The sequence below is a fragment of the Bidens hawaiensis genome, unplaced genomic scaffold (genome assembly GCF_021521415.1).
Source record: "Bidens hawaiensis isolate Kalapana, Puna unplaced genomic scaffold, B.hawaiensis_p1.1 tig00000055_1, whole genome shotgun sequence".
NCBI classification, from domain to species: Eukaryota; Viridiplantae; Streptophyta; class Magnoliopsida; order Asterales; family Asteraceae; genus Bidens; species Bidens hawaiensis.
Genome location: NW_027491016.1, coordinates 4,442,638 through 4,461,119, shown reverse-complemented (window position 1 = coordinate 4,461,119; position 18,482 = coordinate 4,442,638). Strand labels below are relative to the sequence as shown.

Here is an 18,482-nt window from a genome sequence, read left to right as displayed (position 1 = left end):
AAAAGCTAATAATAATAATAATAAAATATGTAAGGGAAATACCATTATGGTATGTGACCTAAATAAGTTAAGTCTAAGCCCTAAGGTATTCAATTCTCTCTAAAAATCCTTAACTTTAATTCTACTTCTCCACGAATTCCTATCCTCAACCATGTCCTCGGAGAGGTTTAGGTCTATCAAATCATGCCTAATCCTCTCATCCCAAGTCAATTTCGGTCGTCCTCTACCCCTCCTCCCCTCTATAGTAATGTTTTCTACGGATCTAACAGGATTCGTCGTCTGTCTTCTCTTTACATGTCCAAACCATCTCAATCTCCACTCTCTTATCTTGTCTGCTATGTTCGCCACCCCTACTCTCTCGCGAAGCACAACGTTTCTTATTCTGTCTAGCCTTGTGTGCCCACACATCCAACGTAGCATTCTCATTTCTGCTACCTCCATCTTCCGCACTTGTGCCTTCTTGATGGCCCAACAATCTGTTCCATATAGCATTGCAGGTCTAACTGCCACCCTATAGAATTTTCCCTTCAGATTAGTCGGGAAACTCTTGTCGCACAATATACCTGTGGCTGCTTTCCATCTACACCATCCTACCTGAACTCGGTGGGTCACATCACTGTCTAATTCCCCATCGCTCTGTACAAATGATCCTAAATACTTGAACTTCGTTACCTGCGGGACCACCTGCCCTTCAATTGTGATGTGTGCGTCTTCACTGTCGTTTATCTCACCAAAATCACAGTGTAGGTACTCCGTCGTAGATCGGCTAATCTTTAAACCTTTTGTCTCTAAGGTTGTTCGCCACTCCTCAAGCCTCATGTTTAGATCTTGTTTTTTCTCAGCAAGTAACACAATATCGTCTGCGAACATCATGCACCACGGGAGAGTCCCCTGAATCAACTTTGACAACTCATCCAAGACTACTGCAAAAAGAAACGGGCTCAACGCTGACCCCTGGTGAAGACCTACCTCTACAGGAAAGAAATCAGTATCCCCCACTGGCGCACGGACACTTGTTTCACTCCTGGTATACATATCCATAATTATCTCTATGTATTTCCTGGGCACTCTTCTACCCTCCAAGCACTCCCAGAGCACCTGTCGTGGCACACTGTCGTAGGCCTTTTCTAGGTCAATAAACACCATATGTAGATCACGCTTCTTCTCCCTATACTTTTCCATTAATCTTCTTATAAGGTGTATTGCCTCTGTGGTGGAACGCCCCGGCATGAAGCCGGATATGATGCCGAATCTGTTGAAAAAAATTACATATGATGCCGAATCAAGCATCGGATGTCGGGTCGGAAGGGTCTAATAAGGGTTCTTCAAAGGGTAATCAGAGTAGTGGGAATTTGAGTTTAAAGGTTGAAGATAAGAATGAAGAAACAATGGCGGCTGAGGGTTCGGGGGACCCGCGCGTGGAGGATGAGGGGTACCAGATTCAGTTGGTGTTGGAGTTAAGTGCGCGGGAGGATCCGGAAGCCGTGCAGATTGAAGCGGTTAAGCAGATCAGTTTGGGGTCTAGTTTGCAGCACAATTCTCCTGCTAAAGTTCTTGCGTATCGATATTGGGTAATTTAAGCTACTGTCTTGCTTTTTTAGTAGTTAACATGATGCATATCTATATGATCCATGTTTTCTTATGAGTATTATGCGTATTGCTTACTGTAAGATGGTGAATTGATTGATTAGTGAAGGTTGTCTTACAATATATAGAGATCACAAGAAACCTGGAAAGCTAAACTGGGCTCATACTAATAAACCCTAAAATAATAAAAGATTCCAATACTTAGTTTGTTGTGTTGCTAAATGAGTGAACAAAATGCCCTTTCCTGCCTTGGTTTTACAAGGCGTGCCTTAGTTGCGAGGCGCACGAGGCTATTGGGAAAATGCCTCAGGGTCTTGAGGCGGTGCTTCATGCACATATGGGTCGAAGTTAGGGTCTATAGGAAGCTGATATGTAAAAACTCTTTTTAGTTTTTGGTACATGCAAAATAGAAACTGAACCGGAAATTTGGTTTTTGAAAAAACATAGAACGAAACCGTCAGTTTGGTTGAATTCAGTTATTTCGGTTCATTTACGTCGGTTTCATGCACACTCCTAACAGAAACAACCACAGGGATGAAAAGATTATGTTTTTATCAAAGGTTGATATGTTATAGAGCTAGGGGTGTACATGGGTCGGTTTTGGGCTCAAACCAAACCAAAAGCTAAAGATTCGGTTTTTGGTTTCTGTTTTCACAATGGGTTCTGCTTGGGTTTTTTATTTTGGTTTTTACCATTCGAGCTTAAAATTTTTGGGCTGAAGAAAAGGGAATTTGGGCTTGAAAATTTGTACCTAATTTTTTATGTTTTGTTAATTAATGGTTAATTTATTATTAAACATTTAGGCCTGAATTTTGAGCTACACTATTTTTTTAATTTTTAATAACTTACTTGACATTTAAAAGTAAAAATTATAATCCATAAATTTAATAATAAAAGTTGGTTTTTACTGGTTTGGTTTTTTTCGGCTGTACATAGAGCAATGCCTCACACACATGAAGCTCTCACCTCGGCATTTAGGAGCTAAATGCCTCTGTGCGCTTCGTGCTTTTTAAAACCAAGTCGCCTGCCCACACACACACTCGTCGTGGCGATTATCCATGGCTTAATAGTTGATTCTGTGCATAAAGCTTTATGCTTTTGTTGAGCTGGAATATTAAAATACATTATATTCGGTTTGTCAAGGAATTAGAACTTCCTGGTATACTATTACCATCAATATATTTGGATGACTTCTTCTGTTCTTCACTCATGACTATTTGATAACTGCAACTTAGTTTGGTTTTAATGTTTAACATATTTTGGATATGTATATTGGGGTTTTGCCCTTTCTCATATCCTAGAATCATTCATACTTACAGAATTACAGTGCTCTTAGTTATGATGATAAAATCTTGGACGGATTCTATGATCTATACGAGGCTTCACCAACGGGTCTATTATCAGAAATGCCTTCTTTAACGGATTTGCAACAAACCCCCGTGTCAGATAATATTGCATTGGAAGCGGTTGTAATCAACAAGGGTATGGATGTTAAGTTGTTACAGCTTGAAAAAAGTGCATTCGAGATTTATATGAAGTCAAAGTCGAAGTCAACATCAGAGTCAGATCAAGATGCGGTGCAGAGACTTGGTGTTTTAGTTTCTAATCACATGGGTGGGCCGGTTGCGGATCCGGATAAAATGTTGGTTGCATGGAACAGTTTCAGTTATAAGTTGAAGGTGACTCTTGGAAGCATGGTGTTGCCTCTAGGCTCATTGAAAGTTGGGATGGCACGTCATCGTGCATTGCTTTTCAAGGTAATCTTGTTCACATAATCATGTTTTATGCTTGTTGGTGCATCTGTTGTGTTTTAAATAAGTTTTGTCCTTTTGAGCCGTGAATGGGTTGATTTGGGTTGTATTATATATCTAACTGGTCAAATGAGTGAAAATGTAAAATATAGAAGAATTAGTTTAAATGAAATGGGTCAAAAGTCTCCAACACGATGTATTTATAATGCATAAAACCTCATAAACCAGTCTATATATAAAAAAAATTATTGTTGAAATAACACTTTGATCATATCTAACACAATATTTTTGTATAAGTGTCAAAATATTGGACAAAAAGAGTTGGCATGTGTTTGACCTCTTACCCAAACCACCCTTTTTGCTTAGGGGTGCAGTTGTGCAGATTTGAGGTTTTATTATGTTAGGGATTCGGGTATTGCAAAGCACACACAGACACAAATACTCTGCAAGAAAAATAATAAACAAAGATGAACACGCGAGATTTACGTGGTTCGGTCGACTGACCTAAGCCCACGGGCTGCAACCAGTATACTTTTATTATTGCTTTATGCCTCCCTTGTGATGAGGAATTACAAGTACAAGTCTAAATATATATAGATACAAGATTAGGGTTTTCTGCTTGTTCACCAAGAAAACTAATATGTGCTATAATTAAAACAAAACGGGCCAACCCATTTGATCTTCTAATATTCTGCTCCATAGTTCTCTTGAACCGGGCCCAAAACAAGTGAGCCTCCACATTAAACCCAACAATCTCCCACTTGGAGGCTTGATAATCTTCAAACTGCCTACTGATGATTGCCTGTACCTCTTGTAATCTTCCTCGTCTTCCTAGTTGCAGAGCCTTCTCATTAGTTAACCTGAAGACCCATTGAAGCTCCCCCGAGCATCAACACATCAGTCATGGCTACAGCTGCTACTGACTCATTCTCTGTCCCTACCGGCTCCCACTTACACGAAGTGCCAGATCCTGGAATACCCTAAGTACAAAAAAAACTCTCCATATATAGCAGGTAATCCTCTGGAGAGACTTTTAACCGTTGTCGAATACTAGTTCTCTTAACCCATCGGCCATCATCTGGTAACTATAGCTAAAGCTTTGACTGATTGCCAGTGCTCCTACTGCCACGAAGACCATTGACTGGATTTTCTGAACCTATCCTAGCACGTTCAACCGAAATCTGACTTGTGGCTCTGGATTTTTCTGCTGCAAAACAAAACTTCTTCCTCTCACTACACTCTGTTAACTAGACTTTGGTCTTCTTTTGAACTGGTCGATCACTCCCTCAGACGATAAACTGACCATATACAGCGAACCCGTCTTTCTTCCTCGAGCCATGATAAGATTTCCCTTAAAAACTTTCCACTACCAGTTCCCATTTTTAAGCTCATGTTCCTATTCATCCAACTGCCCTACAGAAATCAGCTTTTTCTTTAAGCTTGGAATCACTCTGACATCCTTCAAGGTTCATAAAATGAAGCACTAGAATCCATGACTCGGGAATCAACATTATCCTCAACACTAAGAACTAAAGCCTCATCCTCTGAGTATTCTTTGTATTCTTCTGCAGTGTTGTTGACTTCTTTCTTTTCATTCTTTTCATTCAGACACTGATTCCTAAAGTATCTCGTCTTGTTGCAGTTCCAACATACCACATCCTTCCAAGTCCTAGACTGACTCCTTTTCCTGTTCCCGCTCCCACTACCTCTGTTATGTTTCATGCTTCTGCCAACATGCACTAAATCAGTCGATGATTCCTTTGAATTTCTTTGTTTCAGAATAAAATCCCGAATCCCATCAAAAGTGAACTCGCCGGTAGAACTAGTAATTGTTGTATCAATCCCTAACCAGCTATCATGCAAGGATGTTAACAGTAGTAGAGCCTAAACCTCATCGATGCTAACTGACGTAGTCTTGACAAAATCGAGTTTAATTTGTTGATGTGTACTGTAACTGAACTTCCTTCTTTCATATTCATGTTTACCAATTCACGTATTAGGAAAACTTTATTAGCTGTCGAAGGCTTCTCATACATATTAGACAATGCATTCATAATCCTACGCGCCATGATTTCCTTCAAGATGCTGAACGCAACATCCTTCGATAACGATAATCTAATATCCGCCTTGGCTTTCTTATCCAAAGTTTCCCACTCGCCTGGTTTTATTTTACTGGTCTTTCACCCAATACCAAGTCTAAATCCTTCTGAATTAGCAAATCCTCCATTTATATTTTCCAACAACCAAAGTCTTTACCATCGAACTTCTCAATCTGAAGTTTCCAGTTCTCAGCCGTTATCTTAAATTGAGATTTTCCGACTTCGGATCTTGGTAACATAGTCAGAAAAAATAATCTCGGACAAACAAAAATAAAATAACCAACTAATCACAACAAAACCACCTGGCAAAATTGTCAAACAAACGGCAAAACCTGATGATCAAAAAACCCGAAGCAAACTCACGAACCAATCCCAAACCTAATCAACAATCAAAAATGAACTGAAAAAGCGCGAACCTGTTTCTCCGTCTTCTTTCTGATCAAGAGCGGTTAAAAAAAAACAAAGCAAAAAAATTTGCTTTTGTTCCTGTTGATCGATGCTTAATAATGGATAACGACTTAATTGATCAATCAATCAATCAATCAATCATGCCCGGTAAAATCCCACCGACAGCAAAGCTATAAGTAGGGTCTGGGGAGGGTGGGATGTAGGCACACCGTACCTCCATCCAAAGGAATGAAGAGGTGGCTTCCAGAGAGACCCTCGGCTCTAAGTACATGTGTATGAAGCAAAATAAAGGAAATCAAAGTTTAACAGTTATATACAAACTACTACTAATTATAATAATATTAATAATAAGATCACAGTTTAACAGCTATATAAAAGCTAATAATAATTATAATAATAATAATAATATATGTAAGGGAAATACCATTATGGTAAGCGACCTAAATAAGTTAAGTCTAAGCCCTAAGGTATTCAATTCTCTCTAAAAATCCTTAACTTTAATTCTACTTCTCCACGAATTCATATCCTCAACCATGTCCTCGGAGAGGTTTAGGTCTATCAAATCATGCCTAATCCTCTCATCCCAAGTCAATTTCGGTCGTCCTCTACCCCTCCTCCCCTCTATAGTAATGTTTTCTACGGATCTAACAGGATTCGTCGTCTGTCTTCTCTTTACATGTCCAAACCATCTCAATCTCCACTCTCTTATCTTGTCTACTATGTTCGCCACCCCTAATCTCTCGCGAAACACAACGTTTCTTATTCGGTCTAGCCTTGTGTGCCCACACATCCAACGTAGCATTCTCATTTCTGCTACCTCCATCTTCCGCACTTGTGCCCTCTTGATGGCCCAACACTCTGATCCATATAGCATTGCAGGTCTAACTGCCACCCTATAGAATTTTCCCTTTAGTTTAGTCGGGAAACTCTTGTCGCACAATATACCTGTGGCTGCTTTCCATCTACGCCATCCTACCTGAACTCGGTGGGTGACATCACTGTCTAATTCCCCATCGCTCTGTACAAATGATCCTAAATACCTGAACTTCGTTACCTGCGGGACCACCTGCCCTTCAATTGTGATCTGTGCGTCTTCATTGTCGTTTATCCCACCAAAATCACAGTGGAGGTACTCCGTCTTAGATCGGCTAATCTTTAAACCTTTTGTCTCTAAGGTTGTTCGCCACTCCTCAAGCCTCATGTTTAGATCTTGTTTTTTCTCAGCAAGTAACACAATATCGTCTGCGAACATCATGCACCACGGGAGAGTCCCCTGAATCGACTTTGACAACTCATCCAATACTACTGCAAAAAGAAACGGGCTCAACGCTGACCCCTGGTGAAGACCTACCTCTACAGGAAAGAAATCAGTATCCCCCACTGGCGCACGGACACTTGTTTCACTCCTGGTATACATATCCATAATTATCTCTATGTATTTCCTGGGCACTCTTCTACCCTCTAAGCACTCCCAGAGCACCTGTCGTGGCACACTGTCGTAGGCCTTTTCTAGGTCAATAAAAACCATGTGTAGATCATGCTTCTTCTCCCTATACTTTTCCATTAATCTTCTTAGAAGGTGTATTGCCTCTGTGGTGGAACGCCCCGGCATGAAGCCAAATTGGTTGACCATAACCTGAGTTTCTCGTCCAAGTCTACCCTCAATCACTCTTTCCCATAGCTTCATAGTATGACTTAGTAGTTTGATTCCTCGGTAGTTACCACAACATTGGGCGTCTCCTTTGTTCTTATAGATAGGAACTACAACGCTGCTCTTCCACTGGTCTGGCATCTTACCTGATTTGAGAATACTATTGAACAGAGTAGTTAAGCACATGACTCCTTCCTCCCCCAGACACTTCCACACCTCGATGGGTATGTTGTCTGGGCAACCGCCTTAGACCTTCCCATCCTCCTAAGTGCATCCTTCACCTCTTCTCGTGTGATCCGTCGGCAGTAGCAGTTATTCGATTGTTGTCGTTGAAAGTTTGTGTTGTCATGTTCTTCTTGGAAAGCTCTCCCATTGTTAAAAAGATTGTGGAAGTAGGTTTGCCATCTTAGCTTGATGTCCTGCTCCTTGACCAGTACATGCCCATCTGTATCCTTTATGAACTTCACCGGTCCTAGATCTTGCCTTCTACGCTCCCTGGCTTTGGCAATCTTAAACATAGCATGTTCCCCCTCTTTTGTTTCTAGACCTTCATACATCCGTTTAAAGGCCGCCTTCTTTGCTTCCGCCACTGCCTTCTTCGCCTCTATCTTGGCCGTTTTGTAGTTGTCCCTCAATTCCACTCGCTCCTCCTCATTCGTGCACCTCATTAGCTCCCTAAAACATCCTTGTTTGTCCCTTATCTTGTCTTGCACTGCTTCATTCCACCACCAAGACTCCTTATGCCCACTTGTCTTTCCTGTTGTGACCCCGAGAGTCTCCTTTGCTACTTGGATGATCTTTGTCTCCATAGCTTCCCATATATGAGTTGAGTCCCCATTTAGTCGAGCCCGCGTATGCAGCATGAGTTTATCCTTAAACAGTAGGAGATTTTCGTCCTTCAAATTTCCCCATCGAATTCTCGGTGTACCTTTCTTCTCTCGAACAGTCAGCTTATTTCTGAAGGCTATATCTGTCACTAGTAGTCGATGTTGAGTCACAACTGCCTCCCCAGGTATGACTTTGCAGTCCTTCCACCAACGTCGGTCTCCCTGCCTCATCAAAAGGTAGTCAATTTGCGTGTCGCGTCCGCCACTGCTAAAAGTGATTAAATGAGAATCTTGTTTCCTAAAATAAGAATTTATAATACCTAGGTCATGTGCCACCGCAAACTCTAGAAGATCTGTTCCGGTCTCATTCCTATCACCAAAACCGAAACCCCCATGTACGGCTTGAAAACCATCGTTAGCCTTACCAATGTGTCCATTAAAATCACCTCCTATGCAAATCCTCTCCCCCCTAGGTATGCCCCCTACCACTGCGTCTAGGCAATCCCAAAATTCTCTCTTTTCCTGATCCCCTAGGCCTACATGGGGCGCGTAGGCGGAGACTACTGCCACTACTTCCTCTCCTAGTACTAATTTCAACACCATAATCCTGTCATTATGTCTTATCACCTCCACCACACTAGTGTGTATTTCCTTAGCCACTAGAAACCCCACTCCATTCCTAGCTCCATCAGACCCCGAGTACCACAACTTATACCCATTACACTCAGCCCCTCTATGTCCTTTCCACTTAGTCTCCTGGAGGCATGCTATCTGAACCCTACGTCTTTTAAGCACATCTACCAATTCTAGCAACTTACCATTTAATGTTCCTACATTCCAAGAAGCCAAACGCAATATACGCTCCCTATCTTTACTCTTTCCTACACCCCTCGTTTCAGGACATGGTCTCAAGTAATAGTCATGGTTCCTACGCTCTATGGTTGCAACTAAACACACAAACACAAGCAATAGAACACCAAATCAATAATAATAATAATAATAATAATAATAGTAACAAAAACTAATAATAATAATAATAATAATAATAATAATAGCGTGTAGCAATAACAATAATAGTCAAGAGATCTTAAAATGAAAATAAACTCCAAAGATCCGGATCACGTATGTTCTAATGATAATAATAATAATAATAATAATACTAATAATAATAATAATAGTGAGAAAGGAACGAGTATACCGTGAAGATGATGAAGGTAGATACAGCTCAACGGCAGCCAGGTTACAAGAAACCATCGTTTATCAAAACCGGGAGAACACCGAGATATAACGAATCGAGCTAGACAACACAACAAGGTGAACCAACAATTCCGGCTACTTTTACGGCGGCCGTGGGTGGTGACGCAGCGGCAGCAGCGGCAGGAGGCGGCGCGACAGCAGATCCGGCAAGCTGTGAGATCGGCGGACAGGAGTGGCAGCACACACCAGTGGTAGCAGCAAACAGATGAATTCCGGTGGCTGCAGCTCGTCGAAAATGGCGGCGGCGCGTCGGAAAAACACACAGCAGTCGGTGGCAGTAGCAAATGACAGCACCGGCGGCTCAAGAGGGTTGCGGTGGTGCTTGCGGTGGTTAGGGAGTAGCGACGGCAGCAGGGAGGTGGTTAGGGTGATAGATCTTACTTCGCGCTCTGGTCTAATCTTGTTTCCTAACCTAATTATCGATTGTTCGAGTGTGTACGTACAGCTACAGACTCAATCTCTGGTGGGTTTTTAGAGTGCACACCAGGTGTTTGTGAAATGTCCCCTAAAAGAGTAAAACAATCAAAGTATCTTGTGAACAGGATATGAAAATATTAATTTTTATCCCAAGTCACAATTTGTATTTTGTGAACAGGAACCAAAAACTAATGTATCTTGGTCGTGGCAGAATTATCAAAACTCAAATAAGAACCAAAAAAAATAATTGCAAATGACAGTATATTTATCCTTTACTTGAAGTGAACTAACGGAGGTAACCTTCAAATCGTTGACTAATGGATGATAGGCGGCTAGGAGCTGTCGGCCTTAAACCCTAGACAGACCAACCATATTCTCTCGTGATCGTGTGCTTCCGTGTGTAACCGTAACCTTGGTTTTGATACCACTTGTTAGGGATTCGGGTATTGCAAAACACACAAATCTGCAAGAGAAATAATAAACAAAGATGAACACGAGAGATTTACGTGGTTCGGTCGACTGACCTATATCCACGGGCGGCAACAGGGATACTTACAAGATTAGGGTATTCTACTTGGTCACCAAGAAAACTAATATGGGCTATAATTAAAACTAAACGGGCCAACCCATTTGATCTTCTAATATTCTACTCCATAGTTCTCTTGAACCGGGCCCAAAACAATTGAGCCTCCACATTAAACCCAACATGTTACGCTCGAGCTCTTTTAACTCGAGCTCGTTTATTTAACAATCTTATTTTTAGGCTTGAGGTCATTTCAGCTCAGCTTGATTTGAGGTTTTAATGATCCGATCTTGAGTAGCTCATGAGCGGCCTGGCTTGTTTACACCCGTAAATTTTTGTAGCGCCCAATTTTAAACACAATAATTCAGTTATCTTCTTTATGCATAGGTTCTGGCTGATAGCGTTGGTATTGCTTGCTGCTTGGTGAAAGGGAAACAATACACTGGATCTACTGATGTGGCAATGAACTTCATAAAGATTGATGATGGAAGGTATTAAACTTGTTTATCATTTTGATCCTAATCACATATAACTAAAAAAAACTAATTATATGAACTCCAGGGAATACATTATTGACCTAAATGCTGACCCGGGAACACTTATTCCGTCCCACGTTGACCATGACGAATCTTCCTCCTCCTCAAGCCCATGGTCCCGAGACGATGACACGTCTAGCTCTCGTGTAACTTCTTCCCAAAGTGGTCAAACTACTTCATCTGAAGAATGCTTAGACTTTGGGCCCCACCAGAACAAAATTGGTGAATTACGTATAAAGTCTTATAATTATAGCCATGCAAGATCACCTTCCTGGACCGAAGGCGTTAGTTCACCTGCTGCACGGAAAATGAAGGTCAAAGATGTTTCACAATACATGATTGATGCTGCAAAAGAAAACCCTCATTTAGCGCAGAAACTTCATGATGTGTTGCTTGAAAGCGGCGTTGTTGCTCCTCCGAATCTGTTTAATGTAGTTTATGATGAAGACGAGGATAGGACTAAGGGTCAAAGTCAGTTTGACCGTCCTTCTCGGTTCTTGCCTAGTTTACCCTCGTCACAATCAAAAGTTCCAGTGGCGGCTGCCGCGGCGGTTGTGGCATCATCGATGTTGGTTGCCGCTACAAGACGTGACGGCTGCAGCCACGGTGACGGCTGCAGCCACGGTGACGGCTGCAGCAGTGGTAGCAACTGGTTTGCCTAATTTTGTGGATGGTCAAAGAAGGGATGGGGAAGGGCAATTTGGTAATTTGCAAGCAGGTGAGAATGATGTGGCGGATAGTTTGAATTCGGAAGTCTCGCTTGATGATGTGGCAGATTGTGAGATTGCATGGGAGGAAATTACCTTGGGTGAACGTATTGGATTAGGTACTACTGATCTATCTTGTTAATTTTCATATTTTCACTGTTCTACGGTATAAGGGGGCACTACCATTAAATAATAACAAAATATGGAAAATGTTCCGGTTTGGTTACCAAGCAAACCGTTTGTGTTTTTCTGGTCACTAATGTTAGAAAGTGTGACTCATTGTTGTATAACTATATTAAACTAAAGAAATGACTATAACACTTTAAGTTTTAACGTTTGCAAACATGCCTCTTCAACTTATACTAAAGGTCAAAATGGGCCGTATTTTTTCAAAGCTAGTGATGTTCTAAAACAAAGAGACCAAATTAGAATATTTGTAAAACCTTGGTTGTTAATTAATGGCATTGCCTCCTAATTCTAATGAGTATTAATAAGCGAATTAATAACTGTCTCTATGTTGCAGGATCGTATGGAGAGGTGTATCGTGGTGATTGGCATGGAACTGTAAGTTAATTTCACAATGGTTTCACGTGTGTTTGAATTTCACTAACTTTGTTTTAAATAGTTCTTTAACTAATTTCTCGTTATTGGGTTGTGTTATATGCTTTTGTGTGGATGCTTATAACCTCTTTCAAATCATTTAAATTATTAGGAAGTTGCTGTTAAAAAGTTTCTAGACCAACAAATAACGGTTGAATCCCTTGAGGAATTCAAAAGCGAGGTATAATCTGCTCTTCTCTAACGATTGCAATATTTTCATGCTAATTGAGTTAAATCATTGTAATACAATCAATGGGAGTGTGTTATTTAATTTAATTTAATCATATGTGTCCTTACTGTTTGGTGTTTGATGTGAAGGTGGGCATCATGAAGAGAATTAGGCATCCCAACGTGGTACTCTTCATGGGGGCTGTCACACGCGCTCCACATCTTTCAATCGTTACCGAATTTCTACCTAGGTAAACTGTAATATTATAACATTTCAAGGACATCTTGCATGTTTGTAGGCATGGTAATGAGACATATATTATTATCGTCTTTGCAGAGGTAGTTTGTATAGACTAATCCACCGGCCTAACAATCAACTTGACATTAGACGGCGTTTGAGGATAGCCCTACATGCTGTATGCTATATTCTGCAACCTTTTCATCTTGATGCATAAAATATAATATAATATAATATCCTGTTGTGTATTTTGTAAAATTTTAATTTTTAGGCCCGTGGCATGAATTATCTGCACAACTGCACACCAGTTATAGTTCACCGTGATTTGAAGTCACCAAATCTCCTTGTCGATAAAAACTGGGTTGTAAAGGTACCATACCAACTTTGCGATACTAAATTGAGATGGGATTTCGTATTCTAAATTTATGATGTTACATTTTTTTATCATTTCATCAGGTTGGTGATTTTGGGTTGTCAAGAATGAAACACAGCACATTTCTCTCATCAAGGTCTACTGCAGGGACGGTAAGTTATTGTCAGATCATACTTCTTTTTAATTACTGTAATCATATTCAATTACTATTAATATGATTTTATGCATTAAACATGCGTGATTTATATTGGCAATTCAATGTGGTTACATATGATTATTTTCAGGCAGAATGGATGGCTCCAGAGGTCCTACGAAACGAGCCTTCAGATGAAAAGTTGGTATTTTTTACTCTCCTATGTAAATAATTTATTTGTTTGTAAAAGAAGGGGAAAAAATGTATTTTGTTTTATTTGTTATGATGATTGAGGCAATGCATTGCAGGTGTGATGTTTACAGCTTTGGAGTCATTTTATGGGAGCTATGCACGTTGCAACAACCGTGGGGTGGAATGAACCCGATGTAAGTTGTTGGTGCTGTCGGGTTTCAGCATCGCCGTCTTGAAGTTCCTGATGACGTGGATCCCGCCATTGCTGATATTATTACAAGATGTTGGCAAACGCAAGTACTCCATTAATAGGTCAAACGGGTTGAATATCAGACGCATTTACTTATAAATGGGTTAACTTGAATTGCATTTAGTTACATGTTGGTCACATGGATCACATAAAACGCCCTAAGTCTACTTTTAATGCATACATGTGATGTATTTAAAAGGATTAGACGATTATCAATCATAAGTAACACATTAGTTATATATAAACTTAAATTAAAGAAACATAAGGGCTTGCAGGTAATTAAGGTTATTGAAAAGAATGTAGAAATCATGTTTCCTAACTTGTACAGGGATCCAAAACTGCGGCCTACATTTGCTGACATCATAGCCGCGTTGAAGCCTCTTCAAAAGCCGATCAATAGTTCAAGAACCGCACGGGACTAGACAACTTGGTGGTTGATTTTGAGTCTAAATTTGAGATGATAGATGATTCCTTCTATATGCTTTTAGTTTGCCTGTTTGAATTGTAAATAAAACTAACAAATGTAAAAAATATTTCTAGCACCTATAAGTTATAAGATTTTCTCATTTTTCTACCCTATGCATGCATGGTTCATGGTTGCGCATTTAGTTGAGGCAACGTTTGATGGAGTACTCTATTTTAAAAGTTATAATAGAAAAATAAATCATGCAAAACAGAAGAAATAAAACATAAATGGTCATGTCTATAAGGGCACACCTGGTAACTTTTAGGGTGCAAATATCAAGATCTTTTTAACAAAATCGTAAGATGGGATGCGTTAAAACAACCAACAAAACTTTGACGCAATTTTAGCCTTTCGAAATCATTTGCTAGCAACATGTGCTATTCAGCATATGCACGAGTTAAGCTTCTAGGACATGGACAAACCTAATAAAGTTGGAATGTTTTTGTCAACCTATCATAACCCATAAAACAAGTTCTTAAACTGAAGAATTATGTAAAGGACGCGCAAACGCAGGCCTCCACTGCCACAAATTTTGATGTAGGCTCGACCACTTGGGCCGACATTAGGGTAGCACCCCTCCTAAGTGCAATGGAGATCACTAACCTAGGCCATGGGTCTTCTTAATCACCCATTGACCCCATCCATGTAAGTAAGTTATCCTGTATCCAACTCCCCTTGTCTTCACTTTCTTCCCTCCACCGATGTGGGATACTCTAAAATGTACATTTTTTATTTTCCAAACATCAAAATGTGAAAGAATTTACCCGTCGCCACCGCTAACATATTTTTCATGACATATTTTGAAAATGAGAATTTTTGGGTAGCTTTTAACCACAGTATTAGAATTCGTGTTCTACCCATCGAGTTATAACATATGACATGAATCTCCTACATTATTTGCAAAACAAAACCTTACTTGCTGGCCACACGTATCACTTGCTTACCAACATTTTTGCCAGAAAATAACCCAACCAAGGCGGCCGGGCCACTTTCAAGACCATCATTCATGTTCTCAATATACACAATCTTCCCCTGCTTGTAGTAACTGGTAACATCTTCCAAAAACCGAGGGTATATCTGTAAAAAATCACTTTGAAGGAACCCCTTAATCGTTATCCGCTTTGATATAACACCAAATATGTTCTTAAAACTTTGTGTGTCAGTTCTACTGTTTTGAGAAACCATCCCACAAATGGCTACACGGCCATGAACCCTCATGTTTCCGAGTGCTGCATCAAGCATCGGTCCACCCACGTTATCAAAATATATGTCAATTCCTTTAGGAAAGTACCTGCTATGTTGAAATTACCAAACTACCCTTTGTTAACTCACTTAAAATAAAATGAAAACAATATCTATTTATTACTCAAGAAGCTATTACCTGGCCAAGGCTGCTTCAAGGTCTGATTCTTCTTTGTAGTTGAAGGCTTCATCAAATCCAAGCTTATTCTTTAAAAGTTCTACCTGATAATATGGTGCCATTAAAAAAAATAATAATAAGATAATAAAAAAAACTCTGTTTTTAGAGAGGAAATGAGCATCTAGAGACACATAAGTGGATATAATACATACTTTCTGGCTCGTTCCAGCGCTTCCGACCACATAGCATCCATGTAACTTGGCAAGTTGACCGACGAGTTGACCAACCGCTCCGGAGGCTGCAGATACATAAACATAGTCTCCTTTCTTAGGAGCACAAACCTCATAAAAACCAGCATATGCTGTAAATCCTGGCATGCCTGCATATTTAACCATATTTATCCGCTAACTATTTATAAAAAGTGATGTAAGTTTTGCATAATAGAGAGATGGCACGCACCGAGCAGGCCAACATGGTAAGACAGAGGGATGGCATCATCTTGTTGTATCTTCCTCAATTGACCAGTGTTGAGGATTAAAGTGTATTCTTCCCAGTTTGTAAGGCCTGCTACAAACTCCCCTTTTTTGAAATTAGGGTCATCAGAATCCACCACTTTTGACACACCAAATCCCTCTATTGCCTACAACACATATTTAAACAATACTATCAACAAAAGGGCGTTAAACGGCTCTCTTCTCCCGCATCAAACCGCACATGAACACGAACACGGTATGTGTATTTGCAGGTTAATACACTATAACTCTAAAATTACAAAATTTGAGACAGAATAAAAACGTGTATCTTATAGTACGTTAAACTGTAAAGCATGTTACTAATCAACAATCCAAACCCATAAATTTCGTGTTAGGTTCACATCATATCATATGTATTTTTTTAAGTCATAAATTCAAGACCATCTATTATGGGTTAACTAAAGTACTGAAGTACATAACGCCATACCATGTCACTGCCACATAGGCAATGAGCTTTAACTAACTCACTCTTAAACTATTATCTTGTGGTTTAACTAAAATTAAAGTTAAATAAAAAGTGTGATTGGTTGATTTGGGGCGGACCCCCATCTCATTGGCGTCAATGTGTTGGCTCCTCCCACTTATGTGCCCTTTAACATGCTTGTTTTGGTATTTGGCACCCAAAGGTGATGATGTGGCTTTGGCGTTGGTGGATATAACGCCCAAAACATGCGGTCTAAGACCATTCACATTAGAATCCTTATTTTCATCCATATAACTTAGTTAAAAAAACAGATTTATCCATAAAAAAATGTTCCCTTTAAATATCTCCTACATCTGATTCCTCAAATCTATATGCTATTCAATCAAATAATACTTATTTACTACTTTTTTAGTTATATACTCTCTTTTTTCCACTCGCAAAGTATATATTGAATGAATAAGAGTAATCCATATAGATATAAAAGCAAATCCAATCCATAATGCAAAATTGGATAAAAAAAAACTGAGGTTATAAATAGCAACTGTATGAATTATGTCTAAAAATACCGAACATACAATTTGTGAATTGTAACCCACAGAAGTCAAAAATCAGTTTTTTTATGCTCAAAGTAAATACTAATTTTATAAACTCAATGTGTTTATCCTATCAAATAATCATATCTACATCATCTAATAATAAGTTGAGAAAATTACTATTTGCGTCCCTGTGGTTTTAGGGAGGAGGCATAATGAGTCCTCGAAAGAATTTTTGAACCGGTTGAGTCCCGTGGTTTCAGAAACGAACAATTTGACTCCATGTGGTTTCAGAAACGAACAATTTAAGCCTGTGGTTTCAGTAAAATGAAAGTTTACCGGAAAATTAAGTAACTATTGGGACTCAAATGGTTCACTTTTTAAACCACTGGAAGAACTCAATTACAGGTTCAAAAAAATTTTTGGGACTCGTTGTGCCTCCGTTTTAAAACCATATGGACGCAGATATTAATTTTCTCTCAAGTAGTGGCCGGCAAAACCGACCAACCATGCATTATACAGTTGTACAGTACAACACCCAGTAGCAGAAACAAAGTGAGGAATCAAAAATCCTTACAGATCCAAGGGTAAAAGGAGGGATGTAAGAGGCATGAAAGTCAAGCATCCGACCACGCATGTATGGATCACACGACAGGTACAGGTTCTTTACTAAGACCCCATTCGATCCTTTCGGAGCTTCCAGTGTTATACGGTGGTTTCCAAGCTTTAACTCCATGTTTGTTTCCGATATTGATCCATTGATGTATGATTTTAACACGATCTGCTTGTTATCCGCTATTACCTCCATTTTAGTTTTACTTCGGTTGGTTTGCTAACATACAGTATACATAATGGTCAGAGAATCGACAGTAGTAGGTACATCGAGTGTCCCGAATTCATTTGTAGCATGATCACTAGACCGGAATTTAAAATTTTATTTTAATGGATCACACCATCTGAACCCGGTTCATAGTCAAAGTCAAAGTGAGTTGACTGGTCATAATTCTTTACAAAAATATAACGGGACCATTATTATTAGAAATAACTAGTAAAGTACCTGGTGCATTGCGACGGGACTGGTCAGATATGCTTATATACCCGTGATGTTACTCTAAATCCTAAGACGCAAAGCGTTAAAACAAATAAAATATTTAAAACGGTATTTATTTGGCCGTTAAAACCCTCAGCATTGTCGGTACCCGGCGTTGTGGCGGTGAGTCGACACGAATTTGGTCGGTTTCAGTTACGTTTATTACGGTACAGTTTCTACAGTATAAACAATGTTGGTAAAACCTAATCGTTAAAACCCAAAAAATAAATTCGTCAAATTAACATATAAAAAAATAAAATACTAAAATCGCGTTTATTCGGTCGAAAAAACCCGGGCGTTAGTAAAACTCGAGCGTTGTCGGTCCCGATGTTATGGCGGTGAGTCGACATCAATTCGGT

At 39.6% G+C, this 18,482-nt stretch overlaps 1 protein-coding gene, 1 non-coding gene and 1 pseudogene across 4 annotated transcripts; 1 reads left to right on the top strand and 2 right to left on the bottom strand.

Annotated features, from left to right (window-relative positions):
• Window positions 1-1,265: 1,265 nt before the first annotated feature.
• LOC143553181 (putative serine/threonine-protein kinase SIS8) lies at window positions 1,266-13,809 on the top strand (annotated as a pseudogene). Its single transcript, XR_013138795.1, has 12 exons — window positions 1,266-1,571; window positions 2,907-3,344; window positions 10,908-11,011; window positions 11,082-11,882; window positions 12,287-12,327; window positions 12,476-12,544; window positions 12,682-12,782; window positions 12,869-12,947; window positions 13,041-13,139; window positions 13,226-13,294; window positions 13,427-13,476; window positions 13,584-13,809. The product of XR_013138795.1 is annotated as a putative serine/threonine-protein kinase SIS8 (transcript).
• Window positions 13,810-14,675: 866 nt separating this feature from the next.
• Window positions 14,676-14,836, bottom strand: LOC143556714 (U1 spliceosomal RNA). Its single transcript, XR_013139430.1, has one exon. It is a non-coding gene; the product is annotated as a U1 spliceosomal RNA (small nuclear RNA).
• Window positions 14,837-15,051: 215 nt separating this feature from the next.
• On the bottom strand, window positions 15,052-17,841 carry LOC143531149 (2-alkenal reductase (NADP(+)-dependent)-like). 2 transcript variants are annotated; one of them, XM_077026531.1, is made up of 5 exons: window positions 17,611-17,841; window positions 16,003-16,183; window positions 15,756-15,922; window positions 15,565-15,647; window positions 15,052-15,474 (listed from the first exon to the last, which is right to left on the bottom strand). In XM_077026531.1, exons 1-5 carry the CDS (start codon window positions 17,839-17,841, stop codon window positions 15,096-15,098), a joined length of 1,041 nt encoding a protein of 346 aa, XP_076882646.1. In that variant the 3' UTR covers window positions 15,052-15,095. The 2 variants fall into 2 exon arrangements, with proteins under 2 accessions (XP_076882646.1, XP_076882697.1); XM_077026582.1 differs by having other exon boundaries at window positions 15,756-15,841; window positions 17,611-17,831.
• Between the last annotated feature and the right edge of the window lie 641 nt (window positions 17,842-18,482).